We start from the raw sequence: 22,467 nt of genomic DNA on the forward strand, positions 1-22,467 counted from the left end.
CAATTGTATAGTTATGCAATCCCCCCACCTTTTTATTTTGACGTCTTTCCCCTTCCTTTCCAGTCCTGAAGAAAGGCCCAAAACATCAGTTTTCTTTTTCTTTTTCAATATTTTTATTGATATTATATAAATTGCCTGAATACAAATGCAAAATTCATAAGGATACAAGTAAATAATACGAATTACATTACATTTAAATCTCAGTAATATGATCACAATATCAGTCAGTCAGTGGGTGCCGTCCCGAATCCAGGGTTGGCGGCTATGCACCTCCATCTTCTTCGATCTTGCGCTCTTTTTCTGGCCTCAGCATAACTCAACCCAGTCCATTGCCTCACATTATCGTACCAAGTGGTTCACTGCCGCCTTCTTTCCCTCTTTTCTTCTATCATCCCTTCCAATAACAATTTCTGTAGTCCACCACCTCCTAACAAGTGTTCAGCATATTCCAGCTTCCTTTTCTGCACATTCTTCAGCAACTCCTTTTCTCTCCTCACTCTCTTCAACACTTCCATATTACTGACCTTCATCACCCATCTAATTTTCTGCATTCTCCTTAATCACATTTCAAATGCCTCCAGTTGTCGTTGCACTTCCTTGCATAAGGTCCACGATTCAACTCCATACAACAGAATGCTCCAGACGTAGCATTTCCAAATTCTACAACGCAGCCCAAAGTCCAGCCTCTTGCCACATAGCATTGTCACTCACTCAGGCTCCAGAACATTGATCTTGCAATCTCAATTCTTCATCTAATTTCTGTATCACATTTCCCATCCTCTGTGACCATCTCTCCCAAGTACACGAACTTCTTGACTTGCTCTATGCCTACGCCATTAATTTTGATACTGATTTTGGGGACTTCTTTCTTCCGTGATACTACCATCATCTTCGTCTTTGCAGCATTTATTTTCATTCCAAATCGTTCTCCCTCAGCATTTATCTTATCTACTATTCTGAGTAACTCGTCCTCAGTCTCGGCTAACAACACTGAATCATCTGCATACCTTCTGTGTGGACTGCAATGTTCCGGCAAGAACTATCCTTTGTTATTCAAATAACAAGCCATGGGTAACAAAGGACATAAAGGACATCCTGAATGCTAAAAAGAGGGTGTTTAGAGATGGAAATAGGGAGGAGCTGAGGGCAATACAGAGGGACCTGAAAGCCAGGATCAGGGAGGCTAAAGACAGGTATAGGAGGAAGCTTGAGTGGAAACTCCAGCAGAACAACGTGAGAGAGGTCTGGAGTGGGATGAGGACCATCACTGGGTTCTGGCAAACTTGCAACAGAGGAGCTGAAGGCAGTGTGGACAGGGCCAACGAACTTAACCTGTTCTTTAACAGATTTGACATTGTGGCCCCTGCCCATCCCCCACATGATTCATCTGTTGTTGGCCCCCCAACTAACACATATTCCACTCTACCCCTCCTCATAGTCCCCCACCTTGCTCTCATGACTATACCCCTCCCCCACATGAAACCACCACAGTGGGCTTCACAGCTGAACAGGTGAGATGACAGTTGAAACATCTCCACTCAAGCAAGGCTGCAGGCCTGGATGGTGTCAGCACTAGGGTGCTCAAAGCCTGTGCCTCTCAGCTATGTGGAGTCCTTCACCATGTATTCAACCTGAGCCTGAGTCTCCAGAGGGTTCCTGTACTGTGGAAGATGTCCTGCCTCGGCCCTGTGCCGAAGGCACCATGCCCCAGTGGCCTCAATGACTACAGACCAGTGGCATTGACCTCCCACATCATGAAGACCCTGGAGAGACTTGTTCTGGAGCTGCTCCGGCCTATGGTTAGGCCACACTTAGATCCCCTCCAGTTCACCTACCAGCCTTGACTAGGAGTTGAGGATGCCATCGTCTACCTGCTGAACCATGTCTACACCCACCTGAACAAGCCAGCGAGCACTGTGATGGTCATGTTTTTTGACTTCTCCAGTGCGTTCAACACCATCCACCCTGCTCTGCTGGGGGAGAAGCTGATAACGATGCAGGTGGATGCTTTTCTGGTGTCATGGATTATTGACTACCTGACTGGCAGAGCACAGTACGTGTGCTTGCAACACTGTGTGTCTGACAGAGTGATCAGCAGCACTGGAGTTCCACAGGGGACTGTCTTGTCTCCCTTTCTCTTCACCATTTACACCTCGGACTTCAACTACTGCACAGAGTCTTGCCATCTTCAGAAGTTTTCTGATGACTCTGCCACAGTTGGATGCATCAGCAAGGGAGATGAGGCTGAGTACAGGGCTATGGTAGGAAACTTCATCACATGGTGTGAGCAGAATTATCTGCAGCTTAATGTGAAAAAGACTAAGGAGCTGGTAGTGGACCTGAGGAGAGCTAAGGCACCGATGACCCCTGTTTCCATCCAGGGGGTCAGTGTGGACATGGTGGAGGATTACAAATACCTGGGGATGCGAATTGACAATAAACTGGACTGGTCAAAGAACACTGAGGCTGTCTACAAGAAGGGTCAGAGCCATCTCTATTTCCTGAGGAGACTGAGGTCCTTTAACATCTGTTGGACGATGCTGAGGATGTTCTACGAGTCTGTGGTGGCCAGTGCTATTACATTTGCTGTTGTGTGCTGGGGCAACAGGCTGAGGGTAGCAGACACCAACAGAATCAACAAACTCATTCGTAAGGCCAGTGATGTTGTGGGGATGGAACTGGACTCTCACTGTGGTGTCTGAAAAGAGGATGCTGTCCAAGTTGCATGCCATCTTGGACAATGTCTCCCATCCACTACATAATGTACTGGGTGGGCACAGGAGTATATTCAGCCAGAGACTCATTCCACCGAGATGCAACACAGCATCATAGGAAGTCATTCCTGCCTGTGGCCATCAAACTTTACAACTCCTCGCTTGGAGGGTCAGACACCCTGAGCCAAAAGGCTGGTCATGGACTTATTTCCATCTGGCATAAATTATGTATTATTTAATCATTTATAGTTTTATATTGCTATATCTATACTCTATTCTTAGTTGGTGCAACTGTAATGAAACCCAATTTCCCTCAGGATCAATAAAGTATGACTATGACTATACCTCAAGTTTTTCACCATCACTCCACCAATTTGGACACCAGCTTCATCATTCAACACCCTGAAGATTACCTCTGAGTAAATGTTAAATAATAAAGGGGAGATAATGCAGCCCTGGCGAGCCCCTTTTTGGATCTCAACTTCCAGTGAATTCGCACCACTAGTTCTTATTACTGCCTTCTGATGCCAGTACAGACTCACAATCAGTCAAGCATTGTTCCCATCCAGCCCCAGTGAGTTCAGGCAATTGACCAGCTGTTCATGATTGACTTGGTCAAAAGCTTTTTCATAATCCAGGAAGCACATGTAAATGCAAACAACAGGAATTCTGCAGACGCTGGAAATTCAAGCAACACACATAAAAGTTGCTGGTGAACGCAGCAGGCCAGGCACCATCTCTAGGAAGAGGTGCAGTTGATGTTTCAGGCCGAGACCCTTCATCAGGACTAACTGAAGGAAGAGTGAGTAAGGGATTTGAAAGTTGGAGGGGGAGGGGGAGGTCCAAAATGATAGGAGAAGACAGGAGGGGGAGGGATGGAGCCAAGAGCTAGACAGATCATAGGCAAAAGGCATACGAGAGGATCATGGGACAGGAGGTCTGGGCATAAAGACAAGGGGGGGGGGCCAGAGGATGGGCAAGGGGTATATTCAGAGGGACAGAGGGAGAAAAAGGAGAGTGAGAGAAAGAATGTGTGTATAAAAATAAGTAACAGATGGGGTACGAGGGGGAGGTGGGGCATTAGCGGAAGTTAGAGAAGTCGATGTTCATGCCATCAGGTTGGAGGCTACCCAGACGGAATATAAGGTGTTGTTCCTCCAACCTGAGTGTGGCTTCATCTTTACAGTAGAGGAGGTCATGGATAGACATGTCAGAATGGGAATGGGATGTGGAATTAAAATGTGTGGCCACTGGGAGATCCTGCTTTCTCTGGCGGACAGAGCGCAGGTGTTCAGCAAAGCGGTCTCCCAGTCTGCTGGCGTCGGGTCTCGCCAATATATGAAAGGCCACATCAGGAGCACCGGACGCAGTATATCACCCCAGCCGACTCACAGGTGAAGTGTTGCCTCACCTGGAAGGAGTGTTTGGAGCCCTGAATGGTGGTAAGAGAGGAAGTGTCTTCCTTTTTTAAAGAAAGGGGCTTCCTTTCCTCCACTATCAACTCTGCTCTTAAACGCATCTCCCCCATTTCACGTACATCTGCTCTCACTCCATCCTCCCGCCACCCCACTAAGAATAGGGTTCCCCTGGTCCTCACCTACCACCCCACCAGCCTCCAGGTCCAACATATTATACTCCGTATCTTCCGCCACCTCCAACGGGATCCCACCACGAAGCACATCTTTCCCTCCCCCACTCTCTCTGCATTCCGCAGGGATCGCTCCCTACGCGACTCCCTTGTCCATTCGTCCCCCCCATCCCTCCCCACTGATCTCCCTCCTGGCACTTATCCGTGTAAGCGGAACAAGTGCTACACATGCCCTTACACTTCCTCTCTTACCACCATTCAGGGCCCCAAACAGTCCTTCCAGGTGAGGCAACACTTCACCTGTGAGTCGGCTGGGGTGATATACTGCGTCCGGTGCTCCCGATGTGGCCTTTTATATATTGGCGAGATCCGACGCAGACTGGGAGATGGCTTTGCTGAACACCTGCGCTCTGTCCACCAGAGAAAGCAGGATCTCCCAGTGGCCACACATTTTAATTCCACATCCCATTCCCATTCTGACATGTCTATCCATGGCCTCCTCTACTGTAAAGATGAAGCCACACTCAGGTTGGAGGAACAACACCTTATATTCCGTCTGGGTAGCCTCCAACCTGATGGCATGAACATCGACTTCTCTAACTTCCACTAATGCCTCACCTCCCCCTCGTACCCCATCTGTTACTTATTTTTATACACACATTCTTTCTCTCACTCTCCTTTTTCTCCCTCTGTCCCTCTGAATATACCTCTTGCCCATCCTCTGGTTCCTCCCCCCCCGTCTTTCTTCCCGGACCTCCTGTCCCATGATCCTCTCGTAACCCTTTTGCCTATCACCTGTCCAGCTCTTGGCTCCATCCCTCCCCCTCCTGTCTTCTCCTATCATTTTGGATCTCCCCCTCCCCCTCCAACTTTCAAATCCCTTACTCACTCTTCCTTCAGTTAGTCCTGATGAAGGGTCTCGGCCTGAAACGTTGACTGCACCTCTTCCTAGAGCACATGTAGATGTCTTTTTTTTTCCCCCTCTAGGCCTCATTCCACAATCATTCACAAATTGAAAATCCCTTCACGGGTACCCTTACCTGGTATAAATCCACTCTGGCACTCATTAATTTCATTAAGAACTGTCCTTTTTATTCTGCTTAGAAGTATTAATAATAAGATCTTGGAGGCATGACTTATAAGACTTATAGTTCTAAAGTCTGAGCATTTCGTGCTCTTACTTTTCTTTGGGATCATAACAAACTCCGACACCACAAAATCTGTTGGCCACTTTCCTGTTGAGTAGATTGTATTGCAAAGCCTCGTGATCTCCTCAACCTCCGAGTCGCCAAGGCATTTCAACATTTCGGCTGTAATACCACCTACACCACAAGCTTTACCAGTTTTTAACTTCCCAATGGCTGCTCTTACTTCCACTACCAAAATTTCCGGACCTTCCGTGTTCTTCTCCCTCACTTGATCATTTCTAGCATCGTAGTATAATTCCCTAATGTATTCCATCCATCTACTTTCCACCTTGTCATTCTCAAAGAGTATGTTCCCGTCCTTGTCTTGAATAATGCCAGTCCTTGATTGTTTCTTGTTCTAGTTGGTCATCTCTGCAATCTCCCTGTGCACATCCCTTGAATGATGCAACATGTCCATGGTCTCTCTCTTTTCACATTGTTTGATAAACCATTGTTCTTTAGCTTTTGCACATTCTCCTCTTATTTGTTGGTCCAATTCCTTGTTCCTAGATGTGTCCTTCTCGTGCTTCCTTCTCTCTTCCATAAGCTTCAGTATCCCATATCCCACAGTATTCCATTTTCCAAATCAATCATGTAGAAGAAAAGATTGAATTATGAAATGAAATAAAATAAAATAAAATAATTGTATTTTATTTATAAACGTAAAAAAAATCTACTCCCACTACCAAAATGAGCTGGTTGGTTTAAAAAAAAAGAAAAATACCTTACCATATGATACTATAATAATAATAGTTCAAAGATTATGAAAATAATTCAGGAAGGGTCCCTATAGTATTAGAAAATCATGTTTAGAATCAGAAATTGAACGAGGAATCTTGTCTAGATCAAGGCACAACCTAAAATCAGATAGCCATTGAACATGAGTGGGCGGGGCAGCCTCCCACATGAGCAAGATCGCCCTCCTGGCCATAAGAGACATAAAGGCCAATACCCCCAAATTAGATGGCTTCAATTTTGTAGCACTGTCCTCAGCAATACCAAATATGGCAGCCAAAGGATTGGGCTTTAAACTGATATTGAAAAGTACAGAAAAAGTTTGAAATACATCTTTCCAAAATTTTTCAAGGCTCAGACTTGTCCAAAACATATGCATTAGCGTGGCCACTCCATTGGTACATCTATCACAGTAATGGAAAATATTTGCATAGAAACGAGAGAGCTTGTCTTTCGACGTATGAACTCTATGTACCACTTTGAATTGTAATAAAGAATGACGAGCACATAATGATGAAGAATTAATCAATTTTAAAATAATCTTCCAGCTCTCTTCAGATATGAAAATCTGTAGGTCCTTTTCCCAATTTTATCTAAAGAGGCCTTTTTCAGTCCCAACAGTAGACCATAAATGTAAGATATTGAACTGTTATCAAAGAGTTTCAGATTGAAAAATGTATCTATTATATTCTTACCTGGACTTGTAGGAAATGTATGTAATTGAGATCTTAAAAAATCTCTAATCTGTAAGTATCGAAAAAAGTAAGTATTGGAAAGGTTAAATTTCATTGAAAGTTGTACAAAAGAAGAGAGATTCCCTCCATCAAACAAATCTTGAAATTGTTCCGTGCCTATTCTGGTATCTGTCCCCCACTTTTCCTTCGCTACATCGATGACTGCATTGGCGCTGCTTCCTGCACGCATGCAGAACTCGTTGACTTTATTAACTTTGCCTCCAACGTTCACCCTGCCCTCAAGTTTACCTGGTCCATTTCCGACACCTCCCTTCCCTTTCTAGATCTTTCTGTCTCTGTCTCTGGAGACAGCTTATCCACTGATGTCTACTATAAGCCTACTGACTCTCACAGCTATCTGGACTATTCCTCTTCTCACCCTGTCTCTTGCAAAAACGCCATCCCCTTCTCGCAATTCCTCCATCTCCGCCGCATCTGCTCTCAGGATGAGGCTTTTCATTCTAGGACGAGGGAGATGTCTTCCTTTTTTAAAGAAAGGGGCTTCCCTTCCTCCACTATCAACTCTGCTCTTAAACGCATCTCCCCCATTTCACGTACATCTGCTCTCACTCCATCCTCTCGCCACCCCACTAGGAATAGGGTTCCCCTGGTCCTCACCTACCACCCCACCAGCCTCCGGGTCCAACATATTATTCTCCGTAACTTCTGCCACCTCCAACGGGATCCCACCACTAAGCACATCTTTCCCTCCCCCCCCCCGCATTCCGCAGGGATCGCTCCCTACACGACTCCCTTGTCCATTCGTCCCCCCCATCCCTCCCCACTGATCTCCCTCCTGGCACTTATCCGTGTAAGCGGAACAAGTGCTACACATGCCCTTACACTTCCTCCCTTACCACCATTCAGGGCCCCAAACAGTCCTTCCAGGTGAGGCAACACTTCACCTGTGAGTCGACTGGGGTGATATACTGCGTCCGGTGCTCCCGATGTGGCCTTTTATATATTGGCGAGACCCGACGCAGACTGGGAGACCGCTTTGCTGAACATCTACGCTCTGTCCGCCAGAGAAAGCAGGATCTCCCAGTGGCCACACATTTTAATTCCACATCCCATTCCCATTCTGACATGTCCATCCACGGCCTCCTCTACTGTAAAGATGAAGCCACACTCAGGTTGGAGGAACAACACCTTATATTCCGTCTGGGTAGCCTCCAACCTGATGGCATGAACATCGACTTCTCTAACTTCCGCTAAGGCCCCACCTCCTCCTCGTACCCCATCTGCTACTCATTTTTATGCACACATTCTTTCTTTCACTCTCCTTTTTCTCCCTCTGTCCCTCTGAATATACCTCTTGCCCATCCTCTGGGTCCCCCCCCCCGTCTTTCTTCCCGGACCTCCTGTCCCATGATCCTCTCGTATCCCCTTTTGCCTATCACCTGTCCAGCTCTTGGCTCTATCCCTCCCCCTCCTGTCTTCTCCTATCATTTTGGATCTCCCCCACCCCCTCCAACTTTCAAATCCCTTACTCACTCTTCCTTCAGTTAGTCCTGGCGAAGGGTCTCAGCCTGAAACGTCGACTGCACCTCTTCCTACAGATGCTGCCCGGCCTGCTGCGTTCACCAGCAACTTTGATGTGTGTTGCCTGAAATTGTTTAATACCCAATCTATCCCATTTTTTAAAAGATAAGTCAATTAAAGATGGTTTAAAAACATAATTAGAAAAGATGGGACCTGAGGGGAGAATCTCAATAAACATAAATGTTTTCTAAACTGTAACCAAATCCTCAAAGTATGTTTGACCACCACATTGTCAGTTAGTTTATTTAAAGATAAAGGAAGCGAGGATCCAAGTAAAGAAATAATGGAAAATTTCATAACAGAAGTTGACTTCCAAAGAAACCCATATAGGGCATTTCTCATGGTTAATGTAATATATCCAGAATGTAATATTTTGTGTATTAACTGCCCAATAATATAACCTAAAATTGGGTAAGGCAAAGCCTCCGTTCTGTTTGGTTTTTTGAAGGTGAGCTTTATTTATACGAGGTTTTTATTCTTCCATATATAGGAAGAAAGAATTGAATCCAAAGAGTCAAAAAAAGATTTAGGAATAAAAACAGGCACAACTTGAAAAAGGTATATAAATTTAGGTAAGATATTCATTTTAATAGAATTAATTTGGCCATTCAGTAATAGAGAGGCAACCAATTAGAAAGTGTTTTTTTGACATAATTCATTAAACTTAAAAAAAATGTTCCTTAAATAAATCTTTATAATTCTTAGTAATTGTTACTCCTAAATACATAAATAGTTTTCTTAAAATTTTAAAAGGAAAGTTAATATTAGTTGGTATTAAATTGTTTAAAGGAAACAGTTCACTCTTATGTAAATTTAATTTATATCCTGAGAACTGACTAAAATTAGTCAGTAAATGGAACACAAATGGTAAGGAGGTTGTAACATTAGATATAAAAATCACTAAGTTATCAGCATAGAGCGACACTTTATGAATAGTACCTCTCCTTAAAATACCAGTAATCTCTTTAGACTCTCAAAAAGCAATTGCTAAGGGTTCTAATACCAAATCAAAAAGCAGAGGGCTCAAAGGGCAACCTTGTCTAGTTCCACGTTGCAGTTTAAAGGGTTTAGAATTCTGAAAGTCAGTAAGAACCTGAGTGGAGGGAGATAGATACAGTAATCCAATGAATAAAATTAGGTTCAAAATTAAATTTTTCTAAGGATGTGAATAGATAGTTCCATTCAACTCTGTCAAAAGCCTTCTCTACATCCAAAGATATCACACATTTCGATATTTCCTTAGATGGGCAGTGCATAACATTTAATAAATGCCATATATTAAAATGGGAATATCGATTTTTAATAAATCCTGTCTGATCATCCGAAACTATAGAAGATATAATATTTTCAAGTCTGCAAGCCAACACTTTAGATAAAATTTTAGTATCAAATTTGAATAAAGAGATAGGTCTATACAAAGAACATTCAGTAGGATTCTTATTCTTTTTGAGAATGAGCGAAATAGAAGCTTCGTAAAAAAACTGCGGTAATCTTCCTGCCTTAAAGGAACATAAGTGGTATAAGCAAGGAGGATAAAGCCTTATAAAACTCTCCAGAGAATCCATCGGGTCCTGGGGATTTCTCAGAATGCAATTCTCAAATAGCCTGAGCAATTTCCTCCTGGGAAATGGGTTGATCCAATTGCCTACGGCCATCTATCGAAAGATTGGGAATATCTAATTGATCTAAAAAATTATTCGTTGCAATATTGTCATTAACAGAGTCAGAACTATACAATTTAGAATAAAATTCCCTAAAAGTCATTAATTTCAAGGTGGTCAGTTGTCATGTCCCCATTAATTTTACGTATTTCTTTGATTTGCTGCTTGGCTATAAATGGCTTCAATTGATTAGCCAGTAGCTTACCAGTTTTATCTCCATGAATATAAAATTCACTTCTATCTTTTAAAAGTTGGCTTTCAATTGGATACGTTAAAAGAAGATCATATTTAGTTTTAGTTTCAATACATCTCTTATAGGTTTCAGGATCAGGTACTGAAGCATATTTATGGTCCAGTTGTTATTATTGATTAGCTAGTTTATTTCTGTCTTTGTTAACTTTTTTAATGATGTTTGCAGTATAAGAAATAATTTGACCCTGGATGTATGCTTTAAAAGTATCCCATATAATAAGACTAGACATCTCTTCCAATGTATTTTCTTCAGAAAAAAAGAGTAATTTGATTCTCCATAAATTTTTAAAAGTCCTCATCAGATAACAGAGTTAAATTAAATTGCCAAAATCTACTCATAGAGATAGGACCAGGAAGATTTAAAGATAGAAGTACAGGAGAGTGGTCAGAAATAGCAATCTCTTTACATTCGATCAATCGAACTGATGGAATCATTTGACTGTCAATAAAAAAATTCAATCCTGGTATAAGAACGATGAACATGAGAGAAAAAAGAATACTCCCTGTCTGTTGAATGAAGAAAATGTCAAGCATCAACTATACCACATTTAGTTAGAAAGGATTGAGTAAGCAAAGCTGATTTATTAAGTGTGGCTGGTTTGACAAATGAGTGATCTAATATTGGATCAAACCAGCAATTAAAATCTCCTCCCATCACGAGAGTAAGTACACAAATCTGGCAAAAATGAAAATAGACATTCAGAAATTCCTGGATTGTCTACGTTGGGGGCATATACATTAGCAAAGCAATTAATTTACTGTCTAAACTTCCTGATACAATAAAAAAATCAACCATTAGGGTCCGAAACAACTTTATGCTGAATAAAGGAAACTATTATCTACAAAAATGGAAACTCCACGTGATTTTGCATTAAACGAAGAATGGAATTGCATATCCTTCCACCGAGTAAAAAAACATATGCTATCACGGCTGCGTATGTATGTTTCTTGTAAGAAAATAATGGGTGCTTTTAATTTTTTAATATAAGCAACATTTTGTTCCGTTTAATGGGGTGATTCACCCTTTCACATTCAAACTAAATACATTAATATTTCGAACCATTTTAAATACCAATCAACATGTAATTAAAAGATCTGGCTATAAGTTATTAAAACTAGAAAGGAAACCTTAAGGTAAGGTAATCAAGCAAGCAATCATATAATCAACCCAACACAACACCCAGAGAGAAATAGGCCCCTTCACCCACCCAAGGCGAGAAAGCTGACCAATAGGCAGTTGGCAAGCTAAGAACTAAGTTCCCTCCCCAAAAATATTCCTGTTGACAAAAACTCTGGTCCTACCAGGTCATTATGTCCCTACCAAGACACAACATAAAAAGAAAAATAACTCAGTATTCAAAAAATATAAAAGGATCAGTTTAAACAAATTCAAAGAAAGCCGTATTAAAATAAAGCCTCAAAAAGGGATATAAAAGTATCAAAAGAATATAACAAAAGACAATATATGAACAGCCAAAACGTAAGCTTATTGAAACCTTATTTCAAGTTCATATTAACAGAAGAAAAAAACTGATCAAATAAGAAATATAACAGTTTTAGACTTCATCCTTCAGAAACTCTTTTGCTTCTTCAACCAACTTTATTCTTTTTTGCAATCCGTTCTTCAAGACAATATTCAGACAGGCAGGAAACTGAAGGGATGGTTTATATCCTTTATTATAAAATTCCGACATAACTTCTTTATATTTCATGCGACCAGCCATAACTTCAGGCGAATAGTCTTCCACAAATCTGACCTTGTAACCATGGAAATCGATCATTCCTTGTCGATGGGTATGGCAAATTAAAAGGTCTTTAATACAAAATTCATGAAAACTTAGAATGACCGATTTGGGTCTCGCCGACGACGGCAATGGCTTCGAAGTCAGGGAGCGATATGCTTGATCGAGCTTCAGCTCAGAAGTGAATAAAGCAGGGAATAGCTGTTTCAGAAAGTTTGCAAAAAACTTCATAGGGTCAGCGCCTTCAATTGATTCTTCAAGACCCAGAATTCGCAGGTTATTTCTCCTGTTTCTATTTTCTAGACTGATAATCCTTTTCATCATTTTATCATTGGATAAAGATAACTCTTTGCAGAGTTTAATTATATCATCAACGTCTTCTTCAAGTGTCACCAGCTTCACAGTATTTTCCTGAATTCCGTTCTCATGCTCAGATAAAGTTTGTTGAATTGTGTCCAATTTGCCATTAAGTCATTGAAACTCCTCAGAAAATTCCGATTTTTGCCGTTTAAGGAAGTCATTGATTGAATCCAAAGTGACTGGGGATTCATCTTCTTTTTCTCTTTCTTTTGCAGAAGATTTGTTCTTTTCCCAGCCATAGAAGAGCAGTATTAAAGCATTATAATAAGGTTTCAAAAAAAAGACTGGTAGGAGACAATTAAGTAAACAGGGTAGGAGCAATCTAAGACAATGTTAAGATAATGATATAACGATATCAGCTGCCAACTGAGCTCTCAAAACATCAGTTTTTATTCATTCCTATACATGCTGCCTGACCAGCTGAGTTCCTCCAGCATTTTCTGTGTGTGGTATAGTTATGCAATTAGTTTTATGGCTAGCAGCCCATGCACTATTCTTTCCTCTTCTGTAATCTTTAATGTCAATCTTTTAAATATGTTTGTGGCCTGCCCTTCTGATCTTGCGTGCAATGTTCTCTCTATTTTTTTTTACATTTACGTGGATCAACAATTGCTCTGAGTAGGAAATGTTTACATGGCCTGAAAACTGCACAGCACTTTATATTGACATTATATAGAAGAAAATTCCAGCTGCGTGGCAACAAGGGGTATGTGCATGGGAGCATTTCAGTTACTGCGCAGCCACACACCTACGCACCTGTGCTGATTAGAGGGAACAGAGCTTGCTTGAGAAAAGCTTGAAAATCACCAGAAATGTTTGGTTAAACAAAAGAAAAATGACACTGATATCTGGTGGAATAATGTTATCTTGTATTCATCTGAAGAGTGGAGGAATTTCAATATGTTTGAATGCAAAAGTACTTTGGGTATACTTGGTTAGATTTTGCCTGTACCTTTAACTATGATTGCTGGAAGGTTTGGGTAAGCAAAGGAGGAATGTGGCCGATAAGCAATCCACTATATACAGAGAGAGAGATCAGTGGGGAGATAATCCAGTTTCTGCATGCTTTTTCTGAGTCTGACTGAAAATAGCTTATTTTTATTTATTACAGAACCAAATCCTTTTTTTTTAGCTTGCAGTTTAACTATGTAAAGTTCTTCAGTTGTTGTGCTGGCTCCCATCTGTTCCCATGTTATTGTGCAGATAAGCTGCAGAGAGTAATTAAAACGATCATCGCAAGCAATAGTCTGTAAGATCCATTTGAAGGCAGTTTGATGTGGCAGAAATGAGGCGAGAAAAAACAGTGTCGCCAAGAGCAAGGAAGACCTGAGGTTCGATTGATTTAAGTGCCGGGCTGAATCGGAAAGGTCAGATACAGGCCGAATGGAGGCAGTGGGATCCAGGCCCCAGAACATTTTGAAGCGACTGAACCGATGCTTGGACAAAGATTTAAGCTCTAGGCCAGATTGAAAAGGTCAGGACTTTAGGGCTCGAGGCGCGGGTTAGGGTTCGTTCAGTTAGCTGCTCCGCTACGTTTACTCGACTCTGCGCTGAACTAAGGGTTCATGGACAAACTCTTTGTAAACTTCAGTTCAGAATACAATTTGTTTGCATGATTTGTTTCTTTTTCTCTGCACATTGGGTGCTTGACAGTTTTTTAATGGTTTTTTTTGGGTTTCTTTGTTTTATGGCTGCCTGTTAGGACACAAATCTCAAGGCTGTGTAAAGTATACATACTTTGATAATAAATTTTAATTGTAATTAGGATATTTTTTTTTGTTGGGATTAATTTTAGCAAGAAGTACTACACTTGAATGATCAGAATATTTTTTTATTCTCAATTGAATATTTTTTCATTGACTTACAGTGCAATGCAAATAAAATATTAACATTTTACTACTTTGGGACATATTTGTTCTTTTAGTTTGGTTTGTGCTCAGCTTGTATTCCACTGAACAATTGTATCCAGTAAAAATGCAGGCATTTGTTAATGTTTGCAAACCTTTTGTATCAAGGCAATTTGAACAATAGATCTCTCTTGATATTTATCCTCCATATCAACCACTTTCCACGCTGCGAATCCCTTATCTTCCCTTTATTACTTTACTTACTGCCTGTTACGCCACTGGCATTTAGGGCAGCAATGAAGGTCCTGCATCTCTGTCGGTCCTCAGCCATCTTCTCTATTGTGGCTCAGGATCTTTTTACCTCTATGGTATGGCACCAAGTTGTCTTTGGTCTCCTGTATTTCCTGTCCCTTCAGAGGTCCAATGGAGTGCTGGCTTGATGATGGAATTGGCCTCTGAAAGAGTAGGGCATGGTCGAAGTTCTTTCTTGGCTGGAGAATACAGAGGATCTTCTTGAGACTTATGGTGTGTCATGCACCAGTATTTTGACCCACACTTAACTTCCCCTGAAATGCATTTGTGCTTTTTGATGCAACTTTTTTGTGGTAGTGCATTCCACATTGAAACTGAGAAACGAAATTTTGATACTTTTTTTCCCTTACAGATATTTTCATCCCCAACCTCCAGGTTGTATGATTTGACTGTATATGTGGGTGACTTCAATGATCATGTGTTTATAGAGAATTGAACAAAGGAGCTGATCAATAAGGAATTAGAATAGTAACATAGTCAAGGGTTTCAATAACAATAAGGTTGATGCAGTGGTGGAGTCGGGCATTGTCGTGAAGTTGAAGGTAGGCAGTCTTCATGATGGTCTGAATATGCTGGAAATTCATTCTGAGGCAAGTATTTGCCCCATGTTTGTAAATGGTCTGGTTCAGACAGTTGTCAGAGAGGAAGTGGTGTGAAACCAGAAAAGTTTCTGAGAACAAAACACATAGCTGACAGGTCAGCAGTCTGTATTTCAAGCAACAAAAATACTTCTATGAACAGCACTAAAAATTAACCCATTTCAGCGTTTATGTTGCTTCTTTCCCGAACTATCTGAAAATCATCATGCTAGAAGTGGGATATTTGTTGATTGCATAATGTTTAATTCTATTTGCACTAAAGCAGTCCACACCTGTATGCAGCAAGATGTAGACCATATTTGGCAATAGGATGAAAACAGTAACTAGCATGCCAGACAGTTGCCAGACACTGAGTCTCTAACACCTACCTTTGACATCAATGCCATCACCATTGATCAAATTTAATTAGAGCAATCACATAATATTGTGGATACAAGACCAGGTCAGAGGTTATGTGACCTATGGGTACTAATCTCCTGATATCCTAATGTCTTTTAACCACCTTCCATTCTCAATATTTATTTCATCTACCCAGTGCCTTCCAAGATCACATCTACAAATGCATTGCAGTCTCCTTTCTAGGCTGCTCTGACAGTGCTTCCCATGCCATTCTTGCCTGTGCAACAGCCACCATTCACCAATCTCCACCAATCAGACTCCAATCTTCCCCCACGCACACCATTTTGTTAGTGCGATTGACAAAGCCAACATTCACTGCCTTTGAGGTGGTGAAGGAAGACTCTTGATTTATCTTTATGGTAAAGATACTTGCATAATTCTGTTAGGCAGAAAGCCCCAGGGTTTGAACCCAATTTATAATGGAGATTTATTTCCGACAGTATAGTACTTGGAAAGGAACTTTCACGTGAAGTTGTTCTTGTGCTTCTTAAGCGTCCTTTGAGGCAGACATTGTTGAAAAAGCCTTGCATTTGCTGCAATGCATTTTGTAATGGTGCACAGCAGGCACGGTGCACATCTAGAGGAAAAAGAAGCTTTCAGGACATTGAATGGGAGCCAGTCAAATGAGCAACTTAGTCCCAGATATCAGGTTTCCAACATTGTTTTATTAATCTATGCAAGCCGTCAGAATTCAAATATACACACACAAAATGCTGTAGGAACTCAGCAGGCCAGGCAGCATCTATGGAAACAAGTACAGTCGGTGGCTGGACTGTACTTTTTTCCATAGATGCTGTTAGCCCTGCTGAGTTCCTCCAGCATTTTGTGTGTGTTGCTCAGATTTCCAGCATCTGCAGATTTTCTCTTGTTTGAGAATTTAAATATATTCCACTTAGACTTGCTTGTGTCTTGTGGAGAAGCTTTCAGAAGTTAGACAGTGAATCACCCATTGTACAATAAATGTGCCCCCCAGGTTCTGACCAGAGTGATTCTGATAGTGGTTTCTAATACACACCACCAAACCTTGGGGGGTGGGAGGAGGAATAAAACTTTAATTTCCTGTAAATGATGCAAGGGTGGATGCTTTCTGCAACTGAACCCTCAGGAATCCTGTGAGTGTATAATGCAAGTGTTCCCAAGTTGGAGGCGACGAACCCCTTGTTTAATAGTATTGGTCCATGGCATAGAAAAGGTTGGGGAACCCCTGGTTTAATGTGTGGCTGCACTAGTATTAAATCAGCATTATAGAAGGATTAACATCATTACTGTATACTTAAGGTATGAACAAACAACTATGTTTTCCGGCCCTATCTGTTTTGGAGGTAACATGAATTCCTGCTAAATTGTGAGTATCTATTATTGCAAGATATTTAAACCAATTTATCAACCTACATTTTCCATTTTCATTTGCAATAGAAGTTTTCTGAACCTGTGTTCACTCTAAAGCAGGGGTTCCTAACCTTTGTTTATGCCAAGGACCCCCACCATTAATTGAGGGTTCCATGGACTCCAGGTTGGTAACCCCTGCCCCTGCTCTATAGGAATTATATGTGATAGAACCAAAATGCTCATGGAGATTCTCTTTTCACAGACAGCTCAATGTGACATTGATCTGTGATTTATACTATTAATAGAGCTGGATTATGTAAAAAATATATTAATTTAAAAGCATTATTTGAATGCTGTGAGGTAACTGATCTCCAGCAAATCGTCATCTTTTGAAGCTGGAGTGTTTCCCTTCAAGGATTTGACCCAGTGTGACTGGGCTGCAACTGGGATACGCAAGTAGTTAAGTGTGGCATGTGGTTCGGTTGCAATGTTGTGTGGAGGTGGCAGGAACTGAAAGTGATTAGACTTTATTTCTAAGATAAAAGTCGAAGAACATTTAATATCGGTGTATGCTTACTGCAACTGAAATTTACAGACACCCATGAAACAAAGAAACCCCATAACAGAAACCTCTAAACCCCAAAGCCACCCCTCCCTTTGCATAAACAGCAGCAAACGCGTCAAACCCCCCACCACACGAGAAGCAGCGGAAGCACCAAAGAGTCCTTGATCCAGAGTCCATCAAACTACAGTTCACAAACCAGCACTTTACTACCTCAGACAGGCTCTCTCCCCCTCTCCAGTGGGGGGGGGGGGGAAGAGAGGTCACTCCTGCAACCCTGAGAGCTGAGACCAGCAATTTACTGTTCCGATATTACAATATTCCACATCACTTCTCCAAGACCCTCATCTTGAAGACCGACAGGCTCTTTCTCCACCGAAAGAGTGGGGAGGGGGTGAAAATTGCTCGGGTACAGGGGTCTCCCTCCAACATCTGCCAGCGATCACCCGATACACTGCTTGCTGTCCCGATGCTTCAGCCCCGAGGGTGCGCGTCTTCCAGGCCGTTCCAGGAGGTAGCGAAGTGCTAGGCTGCACGGTCGGTCCAAAAACCCCGCCACTTGCAAAGAACTGTAGTTTGAACTGTAGATCACGGATTCCAACAGAACCACAACCACCTTGTAAAGAAAGACAAGAGAAGTAAGCTGTTACATGGAAGAACTGGAAGAAGTTGCTTGGGTCTGCAGTATCTACTGGTGCCATTTAACTTATTACATTGAATTCATTCTTGATTTTTAATTTTCAATATGAAAATGTATTTTTATCTCTTTACTACATAATCAAGCGAAAGCTAAGAACCATTCACCTTGCTTTAACATTAGAATCTTACTGTGTTAAAGGAAATAATCCATCCTATTGTGCTTGTGCCTGTTTATATTTTTATATATAAAAAGCATGCCAGTCTGCCCTGCTCTTTTGTTTGTTCCCTATTACCATACTGAACACTGCAAAAGTCTAACTATTGGGTGATGATTGGGACTTCATGGTCACTTGACGCAGAAGCCAAGCGGCCCTGATTGAAAGGGATTTTCATTAAGTTGGATTTTGATATTATCACAATTTACAAGACCTCAAAGGGTTAGTTTTACTGTCTTCTGTCATTATTGCATTAGATTAAGAAAGTGACAGAAGATTTGGCAGCCAATAAATGGATCACATAATTCAGAAAAGAGGTGTCAAGGAAGTACAAAGAAGAGAAAAAAGATATGCTTGCAAGATGAGAAAACACTGAAATTACACACGTAGAAGTTCTGATATGTGCAATCCAGATCAGTTGTTTAAAAGAAATCTTATACGTCTTGAGACTCATGCCAAGCTTCAGGTATCTGGTGGCTTGCTTTCATGTGTGAGCCCCATGGTGGCTTTTAAGCTGGTTTCTCCTGAGAAGAATCACAAACAAGCTTAATTTTGCTCTAAACCAGCATACAGATAGCAATATTTTCAAAAAAAAAGATTCAACAGATAGTAATTAAGAGTACTGGAAGTAATCAAAGGCTTTCAAACAGCTAAATGAACTCACTTGGTGCTATCCCAAGACTGACTCTTATTGCTCTGATGTATTTCTGCACTAAACTTTCACACTTGCCCACTGATCCTTAGCAGCAAGAAACTTCGTAACTGCAGTACATTCATTGTCAGCTAAACTGTATAAACTTTCTTATTCCACAACCACCTTTCCCTTATTTCCAACTTCCATAAACATTCTTCTGAGGATTTCAAGGATTAAAAATGTTCTTTAAAAATGAAAGGGTGGATTCCGTGTAAAAATTAAGCAATAATCTACAAATAATCCTTTATAGGAATATGATCTTATGATAAAACATAGTCTTAGTCTGCCCTTTGAGTATATAAACATGAAATCTAAAATCAACAGGGTTGTCATTGCCTTTAAACATCTGTACTTTTCCCCCTTTGTCATCAGCATAGAGTCGTTCAGTGCTGAAGTGGGCTCTTAGGCTACCACACCACGTCAATAGGAAAGGAAAGGTACATCCGGAATTTTTCCGGTTAGCGGACGACTTCCGTCCACGCCGCTGTGACGTAGACAGAAATCGCGTACGAGGCAAGTTACAGCAGTGGTTTGCCATTGCCTTCTGCTGGGTGAGCTCGGGTGAGTTTCCAAAGAGATCACCAGCTTGTAACCCAGCATGGATGGAAAGCGTGCAGGGGAGCCGGCTGGATTCGAACTCGGGATCTTTCGTCCCAAAGTCCAGCATGATACCACTACGCCACCAGCCGGGCCGGATACACAACATCAATACTGGTTATCAAATATCCATTTATAACAACATTTACCAGCATGTAGTCTGTAGCAACCTTCACCTTCATTATTCAACTGTTTGTCCAAATACCTTTTTAAAAATGTAACAATATCTGCCTCTATATAACCTCAGGCAATATGTCCTAGTTTGTGGTCATCACCAGGTGGAAAAGAAAATTCTCAGATGCCCTCTGCCCTATCTATGCCCAGTGATCCATCATAATGAAAATGTTATCACTGTCCATTCTATGCACTGTCTTAAATTGACACCTATTGAATGATAGCAACTTACTTAAATGTTCGTCTTGAGTTATTGTGTGGGTACTAGCTGAACTGAGAAGGCATAAATAAATACATATTAGAGCAGGGGTTCCAAACCCTTTTATACCATGGACCTCAGGTTGGGAACCGCTGCATTGGGGTGTCTTTGCAGGAACCAGCCGTGAAAGAACTTGAAGAAAAAAAGTTTTCTCTGTTGTACACAATGCACAGAGGGTTTATTGCCTAGGTGTAAGTGTTATACCCAACAGATAGCATGTTGCATTAAGGTATTATTTGTTATATGTCATCTGATGTTACCTGTCACTTGGAAGACAGATGGACCACATCAGGGACACGTGATCAATTTTTGTTCCTTTACAGGGTCTGATAAAAGTGGCCTTTGAAAGGTCAAGAGTAAAGCTGTAAGAATATTTTCTAGTTTAACAAACCTTAGTTATATGGTATTAAGAACAATAGTCATTTACTTTGGAGATGTATAGACTTGGAGCTGAAAGACCCACTCCAGTTTAACAGATTAAGTAGAAACCAAGTGGAGCTGGATCAGTTATTGACTGGGAACGAGGGAATTAAAGACCATAAGATATAGGAGCAGAAATAGGCCATTCAGCCCATCGAGTCTGCTCCGCCATTCAATCATAGCTGATCCAATTCTTCCCACTCCCCTGCCTTCTCCCCATGCCCTTTGGTGCCCTGGCTAATCAAGAACCTATCCCACTATTGTAGGTTCCATTTGTTCCATTTTCCCACCAAGATTTATTCTGATCAGTTCCTAGAGCTGGAGAGAATTGTCTAGAGTAATTTATTGGCTCTTAACAAGAGAAAGGGAATGTTTAGTTTAAAAAAAAATCTCCAGTGGTATTGATTAGTGGCTAGGTTTGTTAGTGCAGTTTTTCTTGTTTGACCAAGTGATCTGTTCTTTGGACAGTGCCATTTTGGCCACTAGAACAATATTAAACAGTCGACAGTGGCAGTTTGCAAATCCAGTTATTTAAAACAAAATGCCTAAACATATCTTGCATTGTATTGGACCAAATGACAGTAGCATTGTAGTTGAATTGTCACATTTGTTACTGATGTCAGCATACAATTGGGGAAGGGCCTGTTTGCCTTTGATTAACTAAGTTGTGTCCAAGACACAGGTGGGTGGTGGCTCTCTATACAAAGACTCTGGAGAAAACATGAAAAAAATGTTCACTCTGTAAACAAAAAATCAATGTCATCTATTTGTTTTAATTTGATTGCCCAAGAGTTATTCCACCTCGATGTACCTTACCTGCAACGTACCATTGCTGGTAATGTTATCTAAATCAACAATCTGTGTAATCTTGTGAAGTTCCTGTCATCAATTCCTTTTCTGCAGTTCCAGGACCATCATTTGCCTGTTTAACTTCTTCGCTGACTACCTGTGTAGTTTAAAAATAAAGTTTCATGAATATCCCTATGTACTAAACGCAAATAGAACCATCATACCAGGTATGGACAGAAGAACATCTTGGTGCAAGTTATATTTGCAACTTCAGTTTTTTTACTTTCAGATCTTAAGTATTTTCAAAATCCAGACTGAAAAATAGCTTTTCTCCTAGGGCTGTTGTGCAACTGGTAATGCCCCCCACCCACCCATTGTCTTTACTAAAGTCTAAATACATGGGCGTGTACAATATTTGGTTTAACTGGGGCAGCGACCTTCCTTTGATTTCAGTGTTTCTTTTTAAATTTCAGCTTTGATTCTTGATGATATTTTATGTTGAATGATTGTACTTTATAACTTGGGCGTGTACAGTGCTTGAATGAGGCAGCCACTATTTCTCCTAGTTTGAGTGTTGTTTGTTTTTAGTTCAGTAGTAACTTGGATGCCATTCTAAATAGCTCAGATGTTATTTTAAATTTAGTCATTGCGTTTTTAGTAATTGAACTGTTTTGCACAGAATGGAGTAGCACTGCAATCTCGTTCTCAACAATGACAATAACGCTCTAGCTAATTGCTTAAACTTTAGATCGTATGTCATTGAAACCCCATATTGCTATATATTGAAGATGTCTGCCTACACACTGTTGTCGTTTTGTATTCGAGGTTTTTTTTTTGGATTAAAAATAATCCAGTAATTTACAACCCTTTGAGCAGACTTTCCAATTTATTTTGGTTTTAAATTCTCCATGCTGAGGAAACAACCGTTCAGTGTACATTCTCAGAATATCGGTCTCTCCCTCTCAGAATATTCTATGTCTGAATGAGATCGGCTCAGAATTCCTCAAACTCCAGTGAGTACAAATTAGTCTTATTCAGTCTCTACTCAGTGGGTCAGCAATACGTCCCAAGAATCAAACCTGGGGATCAATGCTACACCAATTCCAAAATAACTACA

At 41.1% G+C, this 22,467-nt stretch overlaps 1 protein-coding gene across 5 annotated transcripts in view; it reads right to left on the reverse strand.

The window, feature by feature from the left end:
- Positions 1 to 16,491: 16,491 nt before the first annotated feature.
- The window catches only part of p2rx2 (purinergic receptor P2X, ligand-gated ion channel, 2), an 89,528-nt gene continuing 83,552 nt past the window's right edge, over positions 16,492 to 22,467 (reverse strand). For 3 of the 5 annotated variants that reach the window (XM_072247488.1, XM_072247483.1, XM_072247487.1), the window contains one exon: positions 21,388 to 21,507. Coding sequence is in view for 4 of the 5 variants with exons in the window: in XM_072247483.1 (XP_072103584.1) it covers positions 21,412 to 21,507 (96 nt within the window). In the remaining variant the exon portion in view is untranslated. Of the gene's footprint in view, positions 18,942 to 21,387; positions 21,508 to 22,467 lie in introns of those variants that run through there. The other 2 variants (XM_072247486.1, XM_072247484.1) reach the window with 2 other exon arrangements.

The sequence above is a fragment of the Mobula birostris genome, chromosome 31, assembly GCF_030028105.1.
Source record: "Mobula birostris isolate sMobBir1 chromosome 31, sMobBir1.hap1, whole genome shotgun sequence".
Lineage (NCBI taxonomy): Eukaryota > Metazoa > Chordata > Chondrichthyes > Myliobatiformes > Myliobatidae > Mobula > Mobula birostris.